The sequence below is a fragment of the Xenopus laevis genome, chromosome 8S (genome assembly GCF_017654675.1).
Source record: "Xenopus laevis strain J_2021 chromosome 8S, Xenopus_laevis_v10.1, whole genome shotgun sequence".
In the NCBI taxonomy this organism is placed as follows: Eukaryota; Metazoa; Chordata; class Amphibia; order Anura; family Pipidae; genus Xenopus; species Xenopus laevis.
Window position 1 is genome coordinate 1,728,106 of NC_054386.1, and position 23,568 is coordinate 1,751,673.

The 23,568-nt window shown below is 41.7% G+C and overlaps 1 protein-coding gene across 1 annotated transcript; it reads right to left on the minus strand.

Annotated features, from left to right (window-relative positions):
- Window positions 1–7,660: 7,660 nt before the first annotated feature.
- LOC121397678 lies at window positions 7,661–13,815 on the minus strand. Its single transcript, XM_041574828.1, has 2 exons — window positions 12,996–13,815; window positions 7,661–9,736 (listed from the first exon to the last, which is right to left on the minus strand). The coding sequence occupies exons 1-2, from the start codon at window positions 13,495–13,497 to the stop codon at window positions 9,144–9,146; spliced, it is 1,095 nt and encodes a 364-aa protein (XP_041430762.1). The 5' UTR covers window positions 13,498–13,815; the 3' UTR covers window positions 7,661–9,143.
- Window positions 13,816–23,568: the final 9,753 nt, after the last annotated feature.

The following is a 23,568-nucleotide window of genomic DNA, read 5'->3' on the forward strand; positions in this document are numbered from 1 at the left end:
CATTATTGAAGACTTAAACAACACTGCTGGGTTTATTTAATGTTTAAATTATTTTTTTAAGTAGACTTAGGGTAAGGCCACACGAGGAGATTCTGGGAGATTAGTCGCCTGGCGACTAATCGCCTCGTCTTTTGCGCGACTATCTCCCCGAACTGCCTCTGCGTTTTTCCCCATAGGCTGCAACGCAAAGTCGCCTGCGCTAATGCACATGCGGTGATGCGTTTTCTATAATCGCCTGAAGTTGCCTCACTGTGCATTAGCGCAGGCGACTTTGCTGGTGTTCAGCCAAAACGTCAGTATGTTTGCCTACAATAAATTGATTTATAAGTCATGTGAGTGCGGTCTTCTACACTTTTGGTTTATATAGATAGATAGATAGATAGATAGATAGATAGATAGATAGATAGATAGACAGACAGACAGACAGACAGACAGACAGACAGACAGACAGACAGACAGATAGATAGATAGATAGATAGATAGATAGATAGATAGATAGATAGATAGATAGATAGATAGTAAGATATGGGTGTCTAAAGGGCACGATATTGTGTTTCAGAACTCCAGTAAAGCTTTCTTAAGTGTGAACCGGCTCAGTAAAAGCTGAATTATGGGTCCCTGGAGTGGATGGACGAGAGCAGGGTGGGCTTCCATTCCTTGCTCCATGTAAGGGTTTTGCAGCTGCCAAGATAGAGGCAGTTAAGTAATTAGTTACAGGTTTGATGTAGTTAGGGTAATGTCACACTGTGAGATTTGAGAAGATTTAGGGCTCTTACACATGAGCGTTTTTACCTGCGCTCCCCTGCGTTCCGTTTTTCGGAGTTCAGCCACAGGGGAGCGCAGGAATAGACGCATTTCATTATTTCAAATGGGGCTGTACTCACACAGGCGCATGTAAGCGCCAAACGCAGGTTGAGACGCAACATGCTGCATTTTTCCTGCGTTCGGCGCCTACACGCGCCTGTGTGAGTACAGCCCCACTGGAAAAAATGTAATGCGTCTATTCCTGCGCTCCCCTGAGGCTGAACGCAGAAAAACGGAACGCAGGGGAGCGCAGGTAAAAACGCTCGTCAGTAAGAGCCCTTAGTCGCCCGGCAACTAACCGCCTCTTCTTTGGGGCGACTAATCTCCCCGAACTTCTTCCCCCTGTCTTCCGCCTGCTACAATGAAAAAATGCCTGCGGCATGGCACTTGCATCGCTTCGTTTTCTGAAGTCGCCCAAAGTTTCCTTATGAGGCTACTTCGGGCGACTTCAGAAAATGAAGCGCCGCGAGTGCCATGCCGCAGGTGTTTTTTCATTCTAAGCTACATGTGCCTGTGAGCACCAGGGAACAAGAATGATTCCCCTGAGTTGGAGAGAGAGCTCCAAAGGTCTGGAGAGAGGACCAGAGAAACCGCTCCCAGGAGACAAGTGTCTCAAGTGTGCCCAGAGAGGATTCTGGGACTTGTGGTCCACTGAAAGCCATTGAGAGTTAAACTGAAATGTGAGTTAAGAGAACAGCAGTGAGGGTGTGAAGTGGGACTGGGAATGTGATTTCCCCCATGTGAAGCCAGTGGGCTGAAGAATTGAGTTTATTTGAAAATAAAAGCCAGAAAAGCGGCAATTTGAACTCTTTACGGTGGTCAGTCTCAGTTTCTGTGCTGAAATCTGTGCCGGGGCCTGGGGTTTTGCTACTGGAAGCTCCCATAATATATATTCCAACCTCGGAGACATGGGCAGACCCCTTGGTATCGCTACATCCCTCTGCACATCATACACAGTTTCTTGCCAATAGTGATGGGCGAATTTATTCGACAGGCACAAATTCGCCGTGAATTTGCATGATTTGCCGCCGGCGAGAAAATGCGCTGCCTTCAAAAAAAATTCGGAAAAACGGACGCTGGCGTCGAAAAAACGGACGCCGGCCCCGAAAATGGATGCCGGCGTCTAAAAAACATTTTGCGAGTTTGCAAAACGGCGCAAATCGCCCATCACTCTTTGCCAATTCCCATTACACTAATCATACCTGGAAGTTTTTTTCCATCATAATTCCTTTCATGGATAACTCAGTAATGTTGAGGCTCGATTGCAAAGTTCTTTAGTTCAGGAATTGTATAGAATTTAGAAGCAACTCTGTCCTGTGTTACAGCTTTTCTTGCCTAGATGATTCTAGTTCTTGTTTGGGTTGCGAATTTAAATGTGTCCTTCTTTAATCAATTGTCTGTAATTCTGCCTTTGTGTTTCGTTTTGTGAATGACAGGCCTTCTCGACCGAAGATTTTAATCATTTATTCTGCCTATGACTTAAAAGCAGATTTATTGGAATAGTAATTTGCTTTAGTTGCATGCGCTGGGAAAATAGATCAAAAGTAATGAATTGTGTTTTAAGGCAGGGTGAGGTAACGATATCCACAGAGGACAATTGAGAACAGTAACATTTTTATTGATGGCCAAGAGAAGTTGGAGACTCCACTAACTGTCCCATGTCTCAGCCTTAAAGGGATACTGTCACGAGAAAACGTATTTATTTTTCAAAACACATCAGTTAATAGTGCTGCTCCAGCAGAATTCTGCACTGAAATCCATTTCTCAAAAGAGCAAACAGATTTTTTTATATTCAATTTTGAAATCTGACATGGGGCTAGACATATTGTCAATTTCCCAGCTGCTCCCAGTCATGTGACTTGTGCCAGCACTTTAGGATGGAACTACTTTCTGGCAGGCTGTTATTTCTCCTACTTAAAGGGACATTGTCATGGGAAAAAACATTTTTTTCAAAATGAATCAGTTAATAGTGCTGCTCCAGCAGAATTCTGCACTGAAATCCATTTCTCAAAAGAGCAAACTGATTTTTTTATATTCAATTTTGAAATCTGACATGGGGCTAGACATATTGTCAATTTCCCAGCTGCCCCAAGTCATGTGACTTGTGCTCTGATAAACTTCAATCACTCTTTACTGCTGTACTGCAAGTTGGACTGATATCACCCCCTCCCTTCCCCCCCAGCAGCCAAACAACAGAACAATGGGAAGGTAACCAGATAGCAGCTCCCTAACACAAGATAACAGCTGCCTGGTAGATCTAAGAACAACACTCAATAGTAAAATCCAGGTCCCACTGAGACACATTCAGTTACATTGAGAAAGAAAAACAGCAGCCTGCCAGAAAGCATTTCTCTCCTAAAGTGCTGGCACAAGTCACATGACCAGGGGCAGCTGGGAAATTGACAATATGTCTAGCCCCATAACCTATTAGGGTCTAGAGTAAGGGAGCAGGATCTGGGCCAGGTTTTGCATCTGGGTTCTCTCTAATGTGTTAACCATGGATGGGGCTGAGAAAAGAACAATTCAAAAATTCAAAGATATATTTCCAGTCAATTCTCTAAGTTAACTTAGAGAATTGACTGGAAATATATCTTTGAATTTTTGAATTGAGTGCCCTTTGGAGTTGGGGGCTATATTCCAGCACTTGGCCCTTTTTGGCCTATATAGACTGCAGCAGTTGAGTAGTAAAGTTTTTTGAGAAAATTACAAGGCTTGCAATTAAATGCAGACATTGGATAAATTGCTGTTGGAGGAGCTGCTTTCCTTATTGCTCAGGTGTTGAGTGCCGGATGGATGAAGCCTTGGAAATGACTGATTGTAAGGGAGAGGAGCCCTGCTGGGGAAAGTTTCTATTTCCAAAGCTCCGCCAGTTTCACTGTCCCATATGCCGCCACTGAGTTAAGCCCCCACCTTCCCTGGCAATTTTGTTTCCCTTCACGCAACCCCTTAATCAGATACAACTACCAAAGAGGTTTCCCTTGCTGCTCACAAAAGGAATTTCAATATGTTGCCAATGAGCTAAGCGGCAGGTTCCCAACTGCTAATGGAACTGAATTTCCATCCATTATTAATAGGAAATATACTCCCGTCCCTCCTGCTCCTTGTGTTGTAGCAGCAGCACATGCCACTGATACAGTTTGTAGACGAGCGAAGTGAAAAAGGATCCTGACAAAACATGAGCCTGTTGTATCTGCTGTTGCCTCTTTCCTCGCTCCCTCTCCTCTTTCCCAATTCCTTCCCAAGTTCTGCCTCTCTTTTGCCTCTCTTCCTTGACTTCCTTTTCTCCGTTCCCTCCTCTAACCTTTGTCTGAGGTGTCTGTCCTGAAGAACTCACACTTGTTTTTGTGTTTCCTTACATTACAGGACAGTGGGCCCTACCTTTGAAGCTGCCTCCCCCATGCACTCCATGAATTAACTTTGTCCATCTTTTATCTTGTTCCAGTCAATGGCAGTCCACTCTGCTGAGCATCTTCTCCCAGCAGTACCAGGTTAGAAGTTTTCTCCTTTGTGAAGCTTGACAGGTGCTTAATTGAATGATGAATGTCCCTTTATTTCTTTGTAATTGAACTGCCAGGCTGGTGATTGGTCTGGAAGATGTAAACCCCTTCACCCTCTCTGCACCGCTTTCTGCTCCCTCCCCTTATCAAGTATAGTCTGATCCTGAGTGGATACCTGCCAAGCTTTACCCATCCATCTGTCTAATAACATCTATCCTTTGCTTATTTGCTGGACCCCTAATAAATTATACTAAACCATTATTATGCTGACAATAATAATTTCCCTGTGTTGCACCGTTCCGTGTGCTAAATGTTTGCTGACTTGCACCGTCAGGGCTTCTTTCCGTCGCTGACAGAGATTATGATAAAGGAGCCTCTCTTGGAGCGACAGAAGAAAGGCAGAAAATTGAGTCATTTATCATCCAGTGACGGGTGTCACTTATACGGCAGCCCTCCAAGGAGCCCTCACCATAATGTGGGTGTTTTCCCCTCTTTTTCTATTTTTGATCTTGGTTTCTAAATGGAATTTTTAAATTAAAATAGAAGTACATTTCTCTCCGTTTGAAACTTTGCTGTGAAATAACATAATGCTAAAGAGCATAAAGAGGATAGATCTGGGATGAAATGTAGGACGGGGTAGAGCCAGATCACTTTGTTTCAGCCTCTCTCTGGCAGGGTTATTTGCACTCTATCGCTTGCATTAATAAAGCAGTAAATTAGGATTACAATGCCACTCTGCTTTTGCATAAAAGCTGCCACTACACTAGCCTTACACCTGCCTTGTTGTCTTTGTTGCCCTGCACTCTTGGTCATAGCCAGTGTTGGACTGGGACACCAGGGGGTAGGGTTGCCTCCTTTTTAAAAATGTTTTACCGGCTGCTGGGGGTGGTGACACAAAGGGGTGGGCCGTGATGTCAAAAGGGGCGGGCCGTGATGTCAAAAGGGGCGGGACCATGCCACGGAAGCTAGAAGAAGTAAAAGAAAAGGTAAGTTACAGGGGATTGGGGGCAGGCCGAGGGCTCCTTTTAACCGAATTACAAATTTACCGGCAGCTACATTGCCGGTAAATTTGTAATACCGGCCCCGGCCTTGGCAACCCTACCAGGGGGCCCAACAAAAACCCTTAGACAAGGGGGCCCACCCAAAAACCTTTAGACCAGGGGCCCACTCTAAGATTATTTTCTTCCTCTCCTCACTCAACCTCTATTCTCTTTTCTTTACATGCTATAACCTATTATTCCATCTATTTAGCCTTTTTATTCTCATAGAAATAGGAAATGGCCATGAAATAGGCCAAATGTTTAGGAGCAGGAGGGGCCACTGACACCTGGGCCCCCCGGGAGTTTTCCTGGTATCCCTGTGGGCCAGTCCGACACTGGTCATAGCTACACAAAATTGTATCACATTACACATGCCATTATTCTAGTTTGCTTTAGATCTCTGTTTGGGATGAAATTATTGGAGATTTGTTGAAGATACTATAACATGTTTCTTTTTGGACTGCAGTATATTCGTTAGCTCTCATGCGCAGTTTCTGCTGACATGGACATTGGGTTGAATCTGATTTGTTTTATTTGTTTTGTGTATTTTTTAAGTACCTGTTTATTTTTTTTATTTTAGAAACTAATCAAGAGGTATTGTGTCCTGTATTTGAGCAATTGTTTCTTCAAATTTCCCCAGTATAGTCATTTGAGAAAGGGCACTTTACTGCAGATGCACCAGCTTCTACCAGCTCATGGGATACCTGGGAGCAGTGAAAAGATGGCAGAATTCTATAGGAAATTCTCATAGTAAAAGGTGATCAATGGGGTTGCTTTCAAATTGGCATCACTGGTTACTTTTTTTTCTCCGTTGCATATTTATATGTCCCTAGGTTAACAAGAAAGCTTTTTACATACAGCATGATGACTGCCATAGTGTATGTAGCCAATAAACCAATGCTATAATTGTAAACTGATAACTGTACCCATTTTCTTTTAATTCAAGGTATTTGAATGAGGTAGCCAGAGACCCAACAGTGCCTATCCTATTGGAGCCAGCTATTGAGATGAGCTTTTGTCAAGCATTGGAAGCAGTTTCAAGTCTAAGATGTAAGGCCACTGCTTGAGTTCACCAGCTTGATGTTTTCTCCTTGCATTTGTCTAATTGGCATCATCACAGTATGGAGTTTATTGGTTCCCAAACTGGAGGGCCTGAAGCTGTGAGTGGGGGCTCACTCTGAAGGTCAGTTAGGGCAATATCTGGGGACAATGGCTTATTTGGTCCTTTAGAAAGACAGAGTGAAAACTTCCTTGCCATCCTAGATCATTTTGGAACTACTCTTAATAACTAGTGATGGGCGAATAAATGTGCCAGACACAAATTTGCGGTGAATTTCCATGTTTCACTGCAATCAAATGAATTCGCCAAACTGCGGCAACAATTCACCATCAAACAAATCCGACGGGTCAAAAAAAAATTGTTGTGCGTCAAAATTATTTAGACACCCATTGACTTTAATGCATTTGGACCAAATAGTCGCGCATATCAATGTTGACGCCCATTGACAAATTTATCGCTGTTTCGCAAATTTCACTTTAAATTTCCAAATTTTTCAGTACAGATTCGCCCATCACTATTAATGACTTATATAGCAATGTTTTCCTATATCTGTAATCTTGGTCTTTGGTGGGCTCTAACTTTAGATTGGCCCTCCAGGTGGGTTTAACTGAAAAGAGTCCAAAATCTCTGTGTCCATTATTTTATACAAGGCAATAAAGCTTTTTGAGGTGTGTGCCTTTAAATTCATGAAGGTAAATACCTACATTCAAGATCTATAGGCAGACAATTTGTTTATTAAAAAAAGGTAGTTCATAAATAAGATGAGATACTTCATTTCATGGCCAGGCTGTCCCCCAAAGCTACCGTGCTATTGACTGTCTCCTCACAGAGAAATGGCTTCCAGGTTAAAGTCATTTAAAGTCTGGGCCAATCAGAATAGCTGTCTGGATTCGCTGGAAGATTCTGGAAGTCGACTTTATTGCAGCTGTAAATATAAATAATGCGCAGAGGTTTATTGAATAAAAACATCATAAAAAGTGCATATCTGCAGCCAGCCCATGAAAATAATATGAAGTCGCCTCAACAACTCTAAAATATTTATGTATAATAATAATAATACATGTACAATGTTTTGTCACTGCTTCCTTGTCAATTCTCTAAGGAGTATAATGTGATGGCTTTCAGAGCTTGTTGTTTTTTTACTGTTAACTCACTTATTGCCGCAGAACATAGAATGGTCCAGTGTTGCATGGGATCAGTAGGCATGAACATTTAAACATAAGGAACCGTTCTTAGTAAAATAAAACATAAACACTTTGTTTTGTGTGGAGAAAGGCCACAGCCAAGTTTATTAAACAGCATCTGTAATTACTCCATTAACATTCACTGCTTAAATTAACAGTAATAACCAAGCCCAGCTCCGTACAATTGCAGAGCTTGCCATTCAGTGTATATATGAGCCCCGCCATGGTATCGGCCAGGAGCCAATTAACATTTTAAACATCCGCCATTAATGAATCCATTTATTATGAACCATATAATTGGCTGTGACATTTTTTTTTTTTTTTTTTTTAAATTTATATAACTTGAGGGTGGGTGGGTGGGGAAATTCTTCTGAAGCTATCCCCAGGCTGCGCTGACACGGGTGCTGCGAGGGGGGGCTCTATATATAACTTATTTTCGCGGGCTTTCCGCCAGCAGGGGGCCCTCCAATCACATACCTGCTGGCCCAGCTGTGAATTTAAAGCTATAGGATGCCCTGAAATTAAACTTTTATAACTAAACTTATATAATGATATGAATGTATCTGGGATCTGAGCCCATATACCTCATGTCATGCCACCATCCCATGCCCACAAGAGGCTAATTTAGCCCCCAATGGGACATGGGATCAGTAGGCATGAACATTTAAACATAAGGAACCGTTCTTAGTAAAATAAAACATAAACACTTTGTTTTGTGTGGAGAAAGGCCACAGCCAAGTTTATTAAACAGCATCTGTAATTACTCCATTAACATTCACTGCTTAAATTAACAGTAATAACCAAGCCCAGCTCCGTACAATTGCAGAGCTTGCCATTCAGTGTATATATGAGCCCCGCCATGGTATCGGCCAGGAGCCAATTAACATTTTAAACATCCGCCATTAATGAATCCATTTATTATGAACCATATAATTGGCTGTGACATTTTTTTTTTTTTTTTTTTTAAATTTATATAACTTGAGGGTGGGTGGGTGGGGAAATTCTTCTGAAGCTATCCCCAGGCTGCGCTGACACGGGTGCTGCGAGGGGGGGCTCTATATATAACTTATTTTCGCGGGCTTTCCGCCAGCAGGGGGCCCTCCAATCACATACCTGCTGGCCCAGCTGTGAATTTAAAGCTATAGGATGCCCTGAAATTAAACTTTTATAACTAAACTTATATAATGATATGAATGTATCTGGGATCTGAGCCCATATACCTCATGTCATGCCACCATCCCATGCCCACAAGAGGCTAATTTAGCCCCCAATGGGACATGGGATCAGTAGGCATGAACATTTAAACATAAGGAACCGTTCTTAGTAAAATAAAACATAAACACTTTGTTTTGTGTGGAGAAAGGCCACAGCCAAGTTTATTAAACAGCATCTGTAATTACTCCATTAACATTCACTGCTTAAATTAACAGTAATAACCAAGCCCAGCTCCGTACAATTGCAGAGCTTGCCATTCAGTGTATATATGAGCCCCGCCATGGTATCGGCCAGGAGCCAATTAACATTTTAAACATCCGCCACGCCAAGACCAGTTAAAACCTTAACTTGGGCTTGGCCCCCCTCCACAAAACAAGGCTTTTTCCACTGCATTTTGCAGTCCAACATTGAAAATATCCAATCCTATTTCTGACAAGTGGACCTTGTCCTCTCTAAACAATCCTTCAAAACCATTCTCTAACTCATGGTGTCTGTATACAGTTATGTTCAACTTGCCTGCAAACTTGGCAATTGAATGGTTAATTTTACGTCTGCATTTCTCAAGTGGTTTTAATAGTTGGGATTGCCAGCACAGCCGAGGGACAATTTCAGACCAAATCAAATAAACATCAGGCATAAATAAAGAAATTTGGCACAAATCTTGTTTTATGGACTTAATCAATTGGATTGTTTTTATAAACCCTATATCATTTCCACCTAAATGTATCACAATCACCTTAGGGTATCCCCATGTTTTTAACATCACTGTTAGAGTTTGGAAGAGCTTCTCCCATCTCATGCCCCTAATACCATTCCATATTACTTTGTACTTTTTATCTGAAAGGTATAAATTTGCTGCACCCTTCCGGATCTGTGCTCTCAGCTCTGCCCAGTGTACATAAGAATGTCCTAAAATCCAAATTTTCTGAATGTCGCCTGTAAAACAATTGTAAATGTCAATGACAAAACCTCATAACAGAGAAATTAGACCATTGTAGGTCTCACGTATAACCTGTAGCGATTTGATTTCCACCGTCCTATCTTCTTTATTGATTGTTCACTTAGTCCCCAAAGGGCTGCCTGCGTTGCTGCCCCGATCCTAAAGGAGTGTGAGCGGTATTTCTTATCTGCTAAACCAAGGGTTTCAAAACAAAAACTGAGAATTCTGGTGAATTGGAATTTCGATAAAAATTGCAAATTTTCATGTATGAACAATGGGCCTTCAACTGTCGGCCGTCTTTCAATGAAATTCTTGTAATTGGTAACTGGGCACATTAAGGGGTCAACAAACTGACCTAACCAAATTAAACAACCTCTTGCTTCTTGGTCAGTTTTGGAAGAACGTATGTTAATACGCAATCTTCCATTTATTAACTGGATGTCATTTTGAAAAATACCTCCAGGCCTAAATTTGGATGGGGAAACCACCTCGCTAAGCCTTAGTGCAGCAAAATATGACAAAGAAAAAAACCAATCTGAATAAAGACGTCTCGTATTCATTTCTACAAACTTGCGGCAGCACCAACATCAGTTTGTTCAGCACTGTTACAGTAATAGGTTGTCTATCATCTTTTCTGGCATTATGACGGGCTAACCCTTTAATTATTTGTTGCACCATCGGGTTCTTTGTTACATTAGCTGGTAACAGTAATTTAGCCCAAAAGGAAACTCCTGCTAATTTCTTCTTGATAGAAGCTATGGACTGCCCATTCTGGCTACATTCCAAAATGAAAATAATTAAGAGATCCTCTTCACTTAAATTAAACTTATTTTGGCACTTAAATTGTTGCCATTCCGACCAAGATGATTTATAATCCACCCAAGTTTTATAAGCCACAGAGCCTTGTAAAATGGCTATCACATTGGATATATCAGGTTCCAAAGGTGAGTCGGATAAGGGGTCCCAACCGCGCTCGCTTGTTCCTCTAGTTGCCAAAAAATATCGAACTGCATACGAGATAGAGAATCAGCAGTTCGGTTAACTAGACCTGGAATATGCTTAGCCTTTATCATTATATTGTGTTTAAGGGCTCTGAGAACTAACTGGCGTAATAGGTTTAATACTGGTGGTGATGAAGATGTTAAATTATTTATTACATGTACCACTCCAAGGTTGTCACAGTGAATAACTATTTTCCTATTTGCCAAATTTGGGCCCCAAATATCAATTGCTGCTAGGACAGGAAAAAATTCCAACAGGACTATATTTTTAGTTAATCCTGAAGAAATCCAATCTTCTGGCCATGTTCCCACGCACCACTGGTTTTGGAAGAATATTCCAAAACCAGTTGATGCTGCGGCATCAGTATACAACTGCAGGGCCTCATTGTCTATGAATTCCTCTTGCCAACATGTCTTTCCGTTATATTGTTCTAAAAATTGTTGCCAAATTCGCAAATCATCTTTCACTTCAGATGTGATGCGAATATGCCAGTTAGGCTTAGTCACTCCAACAGTCAATGAGGACAAACGCTTTAAAAACACTCTACCTATTGGCATTATTCTGGTGGCAAAGTTTAAATGACCAATAAGGCTCTGCAGCTGTTTCAGCTTCATTTTTGTGGCTGATAAGGCATTAGCAAGCAATATTCTCAATTTTACTATTTTATCAGATGGCAACCTACTCTCCATATTAACTGAATCCAATTCAATACCCAAAAAGGTTATAACTGTTTCTGGGCCGACAGTCTTTTCTGGGGCCAAAGGGACCCCAAATTCCTGTGCTATCCACATAAAAGTATGTAGAAGTCTTTTACAAGTGTCTGTCCCCTGGGGTCCCATAAATAAAAAATCGTCCAGATAATGGATGACGAACTGGGACCCAGATTCTGTTTTTAAGGTCCACTCCAAAAAAGTTGCAAAAGACTCAAAATAAAAACATGAAAGGGAGCACCCCATGGGCAGACACCTGTCAAAGAAGAACTTGCCATCAAAGTGGAATCCTAATAAATGAAAACAGTCTGGGTGTATAGGAAGAAGACGAAAGGCAGATTGTATGTCGCATTTTGCCATCAATGTGCCTTTACCGCAGATGCGTAATAGTTTAATGGCTTCTTCCACTGAGGAATATGATACCGTGCAAAGCTCAATATCAATGCCCTCATTCACCGAGTTCCCTGATGGAAAAGACAAGTGGTGTATTATCCTAAAAGTACCCGGCTCCTTTTTGGGTACTACACCTAATGGTGAAACTTTGAATTTTTCAAAAGGAAACTCGCTGAAAGGACCCATGATTCTCCCCAGAGACAACTCCTTAGAGAGCTTGTCTCTGACAACCTGAGGGTGATTGTAAACAGATTGTAAATTGTCGGTAACTGATACTGATGGCTGAATTCTAAACGTTGGAATCCAAAATCCAAACTGAAAACCGAACTTAATTAGATCCGCTTTCAATTTGTTTGGATACCTGCTTAGCCAAGGCAACATTTTTGCTAAATTCACCGGCGATGTTGCCTTTGGCCATCTGTTCTTTTGTATTGGTTTTGCTGTTGGCGGAGAATTTTCGTATGCAGCGAAAGGCTGGGTGATTGCCTGCGCAGTGAGAACACTCGTGTTTGTACCTACATGAGTTTTGAAATTTGCATATGGTCTCGTTGAATGCCCAACATGTGTTGGGTTTTGGTGGTACTTGACGGGATGTGGATGGAAATGCCGGCTTTGGTGCCAACATTCCCATCCAAAGGTCCACATCCTTTTGTCCCCATGACAACCCTGGGTGTACCGCTAACTTCTGACGAAAACGATCATCATAGATGAACCATATGTGCGGTAAGCTTCCAAAATGATGTCAAGGTATTTAAATAAATGAATGGGGATAGTTGAGGTTTACTAGAACATAGAACATTGGCAAATATGCAAAACGCTTGTAGCCAATTGCTAAATGTTCTTGGGACTGGGCGTCTACGGATTTCTTCGCTATCTCCTTTCTTATCAGATTTAAGGAACTCCTTGTAGGCTGGTAACAATGAGAGAATATCTATATAATCACCCTTTACTATCTTGTCCTTCACTGAGGTGGACAAATGTAAACCTAATGGGGTTGGCTGACATGTCACTATATCCCTTAAACTGGTTTCTGCCACTCCAGGGGGCAACCCTCCTTCTTGCCTATTGACTCTTTCCTGCATATTATCAAATACATCTGATAAACATGTTAAAGCATTTTTCAGTGCATTCATTTCAGTAGCATAATTACCTGCTTGCTGAATGGAGGGTCCTGGTTGTTCCCTGCTCACACTGCCTGTGTCACTCGGTGCCTGCTGGAAAGAGAATAGGGGAGGGGAAGACATAACAGGCAGCGTTTTATTAAACATTCCACTGGACTCAGTGGGCTGGAAAAACTCCCCCTGCACAGCCTGACTAGTGCTAGCCATAGGCGGGGACATCGCTGGCCACGCGTTCCTGCTGTTAACAGTCTTTATTGCAGCCTTCTTTGTCTTTGCTGCATATCTCTGTGTGGAACACTTCAGAGCCAGCTTTCTCTTCACAGTGGGTCTGCCTAACGGACTGGGGGCGTCTTCTGAATCAGGAGTAGCCGCCTCCTCCACGTCCTCATTGGTGTGCAACGCAATGCCTGTCTGCTGCATCATTCGGCTCAGTTCTTCCGGCCGTGCTGTCTGTATCCAGCTCATTATGCGCTCCCTATCAGTCGGAGCAAGTCCCACAGCCTGTCTATTGCTGCTCCCTGGTGCTGACATCTTCCCAGCGACGAGCAGGTCAGAGGTGAAATTCTTCTGAAGCTATCCCCAGGCTGCGCTGACACGGGTGCTGCGAGGGGGGGCTCTATATATAACTTATTTTCGCGGGCTTTCCGCCAGCAGGGGGCCCTCCAATCACATACCTGCTGGCCCAGCTGTGAATTTAAAGCTATAGGATGCCCTGAAATTAAACTTTTATAACTAAACTTATATAATGATATGAATGTATCTGGGATCTGAGCCCATATACCTCATGTCATGCCACCATCCCATGCCCACAAGAGGCTAATTTAGCCCCCAATGGGACATTATAATGAATTTAATAAAGTAGGGTATTGCACGTGTTTCCAGGTCAGGCAGATATGAGCTTTATTCTCCAGGAATGCTGGATATTGTTCTACAGGTTGTATTTCCTAGGATAAATCCTAGTCTGGCGCAGCCTCAGAGCCTGTGATCCTAGAGGCAATTTCTTTGTTAGAGAACCTATTGTGCCCTATAGAAACATATTCTAATCTGTTTAGCCAAGTAAAAATGTATATTATGTATATATGTATATTATGTTCTCCTTTAATCTGTGGGAAAGAAGTGATATCTGCTCAGGTGCTTGACTGAATAGTTTCCTTATCTCAGCAGTGTCCTTTTTCTTCTTCAGATCTGAAAGGTTAAAGGGATACTGTCATGGGAATTCTGCACTGAAATCCATTTCTCAAAAGAGCAAACAGATTTTTTTATATTCAATTTTGAAATCTGACATGGGGCTAGACATATTGTCAGTTTCCCAGCTGCCCCATGTCATGTGACTTGTGCTCTGATAAACTTCAATCACTCTTTACTGCTGTACTGCAAGTTGGAGTGAAATCAGCCCCCTCCCTTTTTCCCCCCAGCAGCCAAACAACAGAACAATGGGAAGGTAACCAGATAGCAGCTCCCTAACACAAGATAACAGCTGCCTGGTAGATCTAAGAACAGCACTCAATAGTAAAATCCAGGTCCCACTGAGACACATTCAGTTACATTGAGAAGGAAAAACAGCAGCCTGCCAGAAAGCATTTCTCTCCTAAAGTGCAGGCACAAGTCACATGACCTGGGGCAGCTGGGAAATTGACAATATGTCTAGCCCCATGTCAGATTTCAAAATTGAATATAAAAAAATCTGTTTGCTCTTTTGAGAAATGGATTTCAGTGCAGAATTCTGCTGGAGCAGCACTATTAACTGATTCATTTTGAAAAAAAGTTTTTTCCCATGAAAGTTTCACATTGACATATAAAGTGTCACATGTATATAAAACAACTGCAAAACCGTTACTACAAGATTTATCACTGGGGCCTCGGTTGACTTTGCATGACGCTGCTCCATATCTTCTATATTTCTAATCTGCTTTAGTGGAGATTTTAGTTGCTGTTTGATAATAGAGAGAGACATTGCAGGCGCCAAAGACATACAGGCAGGTTATTTGTCTCCTGATGAAATTGACTCTAGTATGTGTCAATATGATCGGGACCTGAGATTGGAAGCTTCCATTGGGCTCCAACTGACGTGAATGATGAAGTATCTCTGTAAAGTGCTGCAGAATATGTCAGAACTCTATAAATAAAGGACAATAATAAAAATTCCCAGTCACTCAGAGGTATTGGTGTGACACCCCTTTATATCAATTTCTGCAGTGAGTCTGGAAAGAAGAATTAATGAAGACAGGAGTGTGTATAACCCTTATTGTTTCTTGGCTTTAATTCCTTGAGTTAGACTAGTGATTGTTACTGTTCCATTGTGTGGCCTCTATGACTTCTTAGGGGTCAGTCCAGAAACATAAGAATTTCACAGTAAAAGGTTTCACTGGTCGTTTTAGATGGTTCTGACCCTGGTCTGCTGGAGATGTTTTATTTCCTCCAGATTCAGACAGAGAATCCAGTGAAAGGGAATGACCCTGCTCCATAGTACAGGTATTCTGTATGTGTCCTTTCCTCCTGATGCCCAGGAGATCCGAGAACTGTTCCCTGATGAGTTCAGCCTGTAGTAATTGATGATCCAAACAAACACTGTTATAAAAGCAGAGATAAGCTGCTCTGAAAGGTAAAACTGACCTAGAGATGTATAATCTTGTGCAATAGTTCTCCAAGTTGTATCACTGTGTGTAATGTGCCGTGGAGCTGTTTGGCCGAACTAATAACAGTATAGGAAGCACATACAGGGTCCATCTATATTGAGATTGGTGTAATGCTATGCTTGAAGCACATAAGTGCATAATAAATAAAGTAAATTTTGTGTTCATTTCGGTGTTGCACCAGGGCTCATTTATAAAAACAAGTTCAATTTACATCCGCTTGCATGTTGGTCAGAAAGGCAAACACACTTCTTTTTACTCACCTCGCACCAAAATACCTTTGCTGAATAAAGTGCACAGTAGAAGTGCAAAGAAACCAAGGAATTAACACCTCCTACGAGGAGAGATCTCATCCACGGCTTCTCTTCACAAGTTGCTTCTACATATGTAGCTGACTTGAGTCTTGGAGAAAAAAAAACCTTGAGATTTGTCCAAATGGGCAGCTGAATCCAGTTTCATAAATAACCCTCTTTAATTGCCTCGGACAGGAATCATGCGGTGCAGGATTTGGCACTAAGGGAACACAGATCATGTATAGGAAGCATAAGGCTCTCATTAGTGATGGGCGAATTTATTCGGCAGGCGCAAATTCGTGGAACGCCCGTGAAAATTCGCCCAAAAAAAGGACGCCGGCGTCAAAAATGGGACGCCGGTGCCGTTTCGCTGTTTTGCGAATTTCGCGGGAAATTCACAAATTTTCCGGCGAACCGAAACGCCGCAAATTCGCCATCACTAGCTCTCATCATACAGAACCTGAGCTAGACTTTGTGCACAATAAGATCTACAGGCAGCTGAGCTTGTACATCGTGTGATTAGCCCTCTGTATTATAATACCTCCAGACAAACCACTATACTCTGTATGTCATCAGACTTTCCCAGAAAAGGCCACGTACATTAACAAGTGTAACTTGAAGGAGGGTTTATTTTTTGTAAAGGAAGGTGACTCCTTGGATGTCCATCCCATTTCAGCTGCTCAAAATGTCCTCAATGCCCTTATACACTTTTAACTTATGCCTCTTCTTCAATCAGGAGAGGAGGTGCTGGGCTACTGGATTTGGTGATTAGAAAGTTCCATCCTGCATAATTTATTAACCTCAGCTTTATATGCAAAATCAGCATGGATTATGATCTACATTGTTTATCGTAACAGGTACCTGCAGCCAGGCCCGGATTTGTGAATAGGCCACCAAGGACCGGACTTAGGGCGGCAGGATTTTATGAGGTGGCTGCCCAACCGCACCCACATTGGTTCAGAAACACTGGGGGATGCGCAGGAGATCCGTTTTTTCAATTTCCCCTCCACCAATCCCCATTGCTCTGGTCCCAATGAAGAAAATGGAAGCGAATAAAAGGAGGGGATGGGGCGACAAACGACATCGGGCCTAGGCACTCCAAATACGTAAATCCCTGTAGCTGACTACAGCAGCATTCTTGTCTAGTGATGGGCAAATTTGTCCCGTTTCACCCAAAAATGTGTGAATTTCCCACGCCGGTGACAATTTTGATACCGGCATCAATTTGACGCCTGGCGAATAAATTGCCCATCACTAGACTTGTCTCCTTTATATATGAGTAAACCCCAGTGTTCAATGTCCAGGTCGCATGGACATGTCAGCTCCATGTGCAACACCTGTATGTAGCTGCCCCAAAGCGATGGTGGTTTTATTCATATATTGCTCTTGCTTTATTCTTTAAAACGAGTGTTATGTACATTATTATCAGAATTTATCATCTAAAACTTTTTTTTGTTGTTAATATGTTTTATTGTTTGCAAATGACTTCCTTTTCCTCCCACCATGTTTATTTGTGTCTCTCCGAGTTCTGCGGTTTGTTGTGTTTCCTTGTGAGCGTTTCCTAATGTATTAGGGGAATGTTGCAATAACCAGTGGCACATTATTACCTCCAAACAATCAAGCTGCCATTTTTATATGATACTTAATATTTAAATGACACCTCGCTGCATCTGCTGACGATTGATGTAACGGCGCTAGTTTATGAGTCAACATAGATTTAATCAGTAGAAAGTATAAAATCTGATGAGAGACGTATAACACAGTGGCAGGGGATGGCCAGTTAAAGCCGTAGCTCTGTGCCATTAAGATGCTGTTTTAGATACAACTGAACACATACATCATATTTATTCCTGGAGCTCCTGTATATGTTTATCTTTATGCACACGCAGGGTATTCTTAGAGTCTTGAGTCGTTTTATGTTTCTAAAATAGTAAGAAAATGCAGATATCACGAGACTAAATCCATTTGTTTTGTAAGGTGCAGGAGATGCTATAGATGTCCAAAATGCAAATAACTTGTTGCCACAAACCATATAAATCAGTAATAGCTCAATCCGACAGTGATCTGGGTTTGCCACGTCCAGAAAAGCGGTATCATGTAGAAAAAGAAGATTTCACTGGAGAGCTTTTTTAGTGAAACATGTTTCGGACCTCTAGGGTCCTCTAGGGTCCTTCTTCTGGTGCACCAGAAGAAGGACCCTAGAGGTCCGAAACATGTAGTGCTTAAATGCATCTTGAATAAACATCTTCACTGTTTCACTAAAAAAGCTCTCCAGATGCTATAGATGCAAGTTATGCTTTAAAGTCCACCTAATAATTGCAAATCCTAGAGAAAGTGAACGTGGGCAGAAGCTTAAAGCAAGAAGTGTAATAATGCAAAGTCTTAAATGTACAGCTATAGTATGACTTTGTTTTTATTGCAGCAATTGACTGTTATTGTAGTATGAAGAGCTTGGCATACATGAAACTCAGATCTAAGTGAAGCAAAAATACTGTCTGACTTGTAAATGTGTAACTAGTCTTTCAAGTGGTTTTCTCTCCAGCCCTTATGGCATGGATGGTGTTAGAGAGGTTCCTTAGATGGTGTTAGAGAGGTTCCTTAGATGGTGTTAGAGAGGTTCCTTAGATGGTGTTAGAGAGGTTCCTTAGATGGTGTTAGAAAGGTTCCTTAGATGGTGTTAGAGAGGTTCCTTAGATGGTTAGAGAGGTTCCTTAGATGGTGTTAGAGAGGTTCCTTAGATGGTGTTAGAGAGGTTCCTTAGATGGTGTTAGAAAGGTTCCTTAGATGGTGTTAGAGAGGTTCCTTAGATGGTGTTAGAGAGGTTGCTTAGATGGTGTTAGAGAGGTTGCTTAGATGGTGTTAGAGAGGTTCCTTAGATGGTGTTAGAGAGGTTCCTTAGATGGTGTTAGAGAGGTCCCTTAGATGGTGTTAGAGAGGTTCCTTCAAGAACCTCTCAGAGAAGTGGGCCCCCCCCCCCCAGTGATTGCGCCCTAGGCGGTTGCCTACCCCTTGGCCCGGCCTCAACAGTGGACAATTAACCCGTGTAATGATATTTCAATTTATAAAATGAATTGCCCTTTTCGCTGTAATAATAAAACATAGCCAATGATGGGTGAATAAATGCAGCCAATTCCTGCATTTTGCCACTAGCTAATAAATTCATGACTCAAAAATTCACCGGCTTCAAAAAAATTTGGACGCATGACGGAAAATTAGATTGCGTCAAAACTGTTGCGCGTCAACATTACTCCGACTCCCATTGAATTTAACCCCGGCGTCAAAATTGACACGGGCGTCAAAACTCGTGTTTCGCGAATTTCACTGGAAATTCGCAAATTTTCCGGCGAAGTGAAACGGGACAAATTCACCCACCATTAAACATAGCTTGTGCTTGATGGGTAACTAATCTACATGGATCCATATTGGTGGCAAAACCAATCCTATTGGTTTTATATAATGCCTAAATTATCTTAAGACTTACGTTATGGTAATCAAAGGATCCATTATCCAGAAAACCACATGTCCCAATCATTCTGGATAAAGATCCTATATATGAGGATGCCCACTGATGGGCAATTAAATTGCCTGGCACGAATTTGCGCCGAATTTTCGCGTTTCGCCACCAGCCAATAAATTCACAAAGCTTCGACGAAAATTTGCCGGTGAAAGTTTGCTGGCGTCAATTTCCGTTTTTTCTTTCGTGAAAACTTTGGAATTGCTCGATTTTTTCGTGAAACCGTTCGAATTGCCCAATTTTTAGTGAAAACGTTTGCATTGCTCGATAATTTTAGTTAAAACTTTGAATTGCTCGATTTTTTCCGTGAGAGCGTTCGAATTGCTCGTTTTTTTTCGTGAAAACTTTAGAATTTCACGATTTTTTCATTAAAATGTTTGAATTTCATGATTTTTTTGTGAATTTTTTGCCGTTTCTCGTGCAGGAAATTTGCCCATCGCCATTGTAAACCAAAGGCATTGCCTAAGCGAATTTCACTGGAAATTCGCAAATTTTCCGGCGAAGTGAAACGGGACAAATTCGCCCATCACTAAACATAGCTTGTGCTTGATGGGTAACTAAGCTACATGGATCCATATTGGAGGCAAAACCAATCCTATTGGTTTTATATAATGCTTAAATTATCTTAAGACTTACGTTATGGTAATCAAAGGATCCATTATCCAGAAAACCACATGTCCCAATCATTCTGGATAAAGATCCTATATATGAGGATGCCCGTTGTAAACCACTGATGGGCGATTAAATTGCCTGGCGCGAATTTGCGCCGAACTTCCGCGTTTCGCCACCGGCGAACAAATTCACAAAGCTCCGACGAAAATTTGCCGATGAAAGTTTGCTGGCGTCAATTTCCGTTTTTTCACGATTCTTTCGTGAAACCGTTGGAATTGCTCGATTTTTTCGTGAAACCGTTCGAATTGTCCAATTTTTTCCTGAAAACGTTTGCATTGCTCGATATTTTTAGTTAAAACTTTGAATTGCTCGATTTTTTCCGCGAGAGCGTTCAAATTGCTCGATTTTTTTGTGAAAACGTTCGAATTGCTCGGTTTTTTTCGTGAAAATGTTAGAATTTCATGATTTTTTCATTAAAACGTTTGAGTTTCATGATTTTTTTCGTGAATTTTTCACCGTTTTGTGTGCAGGAACTTCGCCCATCGCCATTGTAAACCAAAGGCATTGCCTAAGCGCTAGTCCATAGAATTAAACCCTGGGTACCATAAATAAAATGATATCATTAAACATGTTTTATTTCTTTTGGTTTTCATTTACTCTCGCTGTGACACACTGAGGCCTCCTCCAGGGACAAGTAATCTGTGTAACGTCATTTTGTTTTAAACAAAGCCATGTAATAAACGTGTGTGTCCCTGCCTATATATTCTATGTATATTATTTCTCTTTTTTCTCACTCTGTTCATCACAATGGCCAGACCTACTGTTATAAATAGTGATGGGCGAATTTGCGCATTTGCGATCTGCCAAAAAATTTGCAAATTTCGCGGGAAATTCGCGAAACGGCAAAAAATTTGCGAAACGGCGCAGGCGTCTCAATTTTGACGCTGGTGCCCGTTTTATTGACGCCGGCGCCCGTTTTTGACGCCAGCGTCCGTTTTTTCGCAAAAAAAAATTTGACGCCGGCGAATTTTTGCCGCAAATTTTTGCCGCGAATTTTCACGGGCATTTCGCGAATTTATTCGCAGGTGGCGAAATGCGTAAATTTGCCGCAAATTCGTGCCTGGCGAATAAATTCGCCCATCACTAGTTATAAATGGAAGTCTCCCCATGTAACTATAACCAGAAATAAAATATATTTATCATTAAATGTTTTTGTTCTGCTTGCGAGTTCTCCTGGCGCCGTTAATTTGTTTTTTCGCCCTGGAATCCTTGTGCCGCTCAGCTTTGTTGCTGCTGGGGAGAGGGCTAGGAGGAAATACTCTGCTGCTACTACTACTACTAATAATAATAATAATATAATAAAATGAGAAGAGATGAAAAGAGCAGCTGCTGCAGGAGGAGGTTCAACCTTAAATTAATTTGCTACTGAAAAAATCCATTTTGTTATTTTCTCTGCGTCAACTGCTTGATTAAAAGTGTCTGTTAAGTTCGCTCAGGGGATCTTCTGGGAAAAGATTTATGAGGAATGTTCAGCGCAATATTCAAAGTGAGCCACGAATATCAGGGGAATTGCTCTCTCTCTGCTGCTTCTTTTACTCGGCACCAGTTTGTCAACCGCGCCATAAATATTCGCCTGGTCTGGTGAAAAAAAAGACAGTTCTATCGGCTGCGTTTTTCATTAGCTGGTGTTGTGTTTACCTTTGGAGTCCCGCCTTTGGGCACATAGGTAATCTAACAATAAAGAAAAGAAACAGCCAACGATTCTGCGTTTATTTCATCTATTCGCCTTTTTTTTTTTAGTGCCGTTACGCCGTGCTGCTTTTAAGGTAACGTTGTAGGCTTCGTCGTGGAAGGTTAAATCCTGCTATTCTGTGTATTGGTGATGTTAACAAGGGCATCTGTGTTAAACTACAACTCCCAGAGTGCCTGGCAGTGGAACTAAAAAGGTTCCACCTAAAAAACTACAACTTATGGGTCTCCTAGAGCATTCGCTGCAATTCACCAGATGCAGACTTCATACATCTCATATGGTATTGTCCAGTTATACAGACATTTTGGAAAAAAGTAATGCAATTAGTGATGGGCAGATTTGCGCCGTTTCGCTTCATCGAAAAATTAGTGAATTTCCCGCGAAATGGTGAGAAATTTGAGAAACTGCGCCAGCGTCTCATTTTTGACGCCGGCGTCCATTTTTTTTACTCCGGTGCCCATTTTTTAACGCAGGCGTCTGTTTTTTTGGACGCCGCCGACAATTTTTTTTGACGCCGGTGAACTTTCGCCAGCGAATTTTATTCGCCGGTGGCGAATCGTGCAAATTTGTTGCAAATTCGTTTTTGACACCGACGCCCATTTTTTGGACGCCGACGCCCATCTTTGACGCCAGTGAACTTTCACCAGCGAATTTTATTCACTGGCGGTAAATCGCACAAATTCGCGCCTGGCGAATAAATTCGCCCATCACTAAATGCAATGTTTAGCCGACTAATTTACTTTAGCGCAAGTACTGAACCCAGCTACCAGTCTACTGGGTGTAACAGTCACTCTGGTACCTACAACCCACTCCGGATTATTGATGAGAGCACTCTTGTTCTACGCCAGGAAAACGGTAGCCCTACATTGGATGGGACCAACGCCTCCAACGCTAAAAAAATGTATTAAAATTATAAACTCCCAGCTGGAACTTTACAAATGAACTTATATTGCCAGAGGCTGCCCACAAAAATTCAAAAAATTATGGACTTCTTGGCTGAATTCACCCAAAACAACGGTCCAAAAATTCTGTTTAGGAAAGTCCAATGTATCCGCTCCATGTCTATTTCTCCTTCTTCCTTCTTACTATACCTTCCTCCTAATTATGTTTATGAATGAAAACTTCACTAAGGGTCGAATATCAAGGGTTAATTAACCCTCGATATTCGACTGGGAATGAAAATCCTTTGACTTCGAATATCAAAGACGAAGGATTTTTGGCAAATACTGCAATCGAAGGATTATCCTTCGACCAAAAAAAGTTAGCCAAGCCTATGGGGACCTTCCCCATAGACTAACATTGACTTTGGTAGGTTTTAGTTGGCGAACTAGGGGGTCAAAGTTTTTTTTAAAGAGACAGTACTTCGACTATCGAATGGTCGAATAGTCGAACGATTTTTAGTTCGAATCCTTCGATTCGAAGTCGTAGTCGTAGTCAAAGGTCGTAGTAGCCCATTCGATGGTCGAAGTAGCCCAAAAAAACCTTTGAAATTCGAAGTTTGTTTAATTCGAATCCTTCACTCGAAGTTAGTGAATCGGCCCCTTAATAAAAAGTTGTTATTTAAAAAAAAAAAAAGGTTGAAACGCACAAACCTGAGCGAAGACTACACTGGTTGGGTTTAAAGGCAGTTAAATGTTTTTATTTCCATAGTGTCAAGATGAAACAATAATTAAAAAAAACATATTTTCTATGTTCTGCATTTACTGCATCCCCCTCCCAAAAGCTTAAGCGGCACCGAGTAGTTTCAAATGTAAAGGGTTCAAAGGAGAAGATTCGATTTCTGGGCCTTTTTAAAGTGGT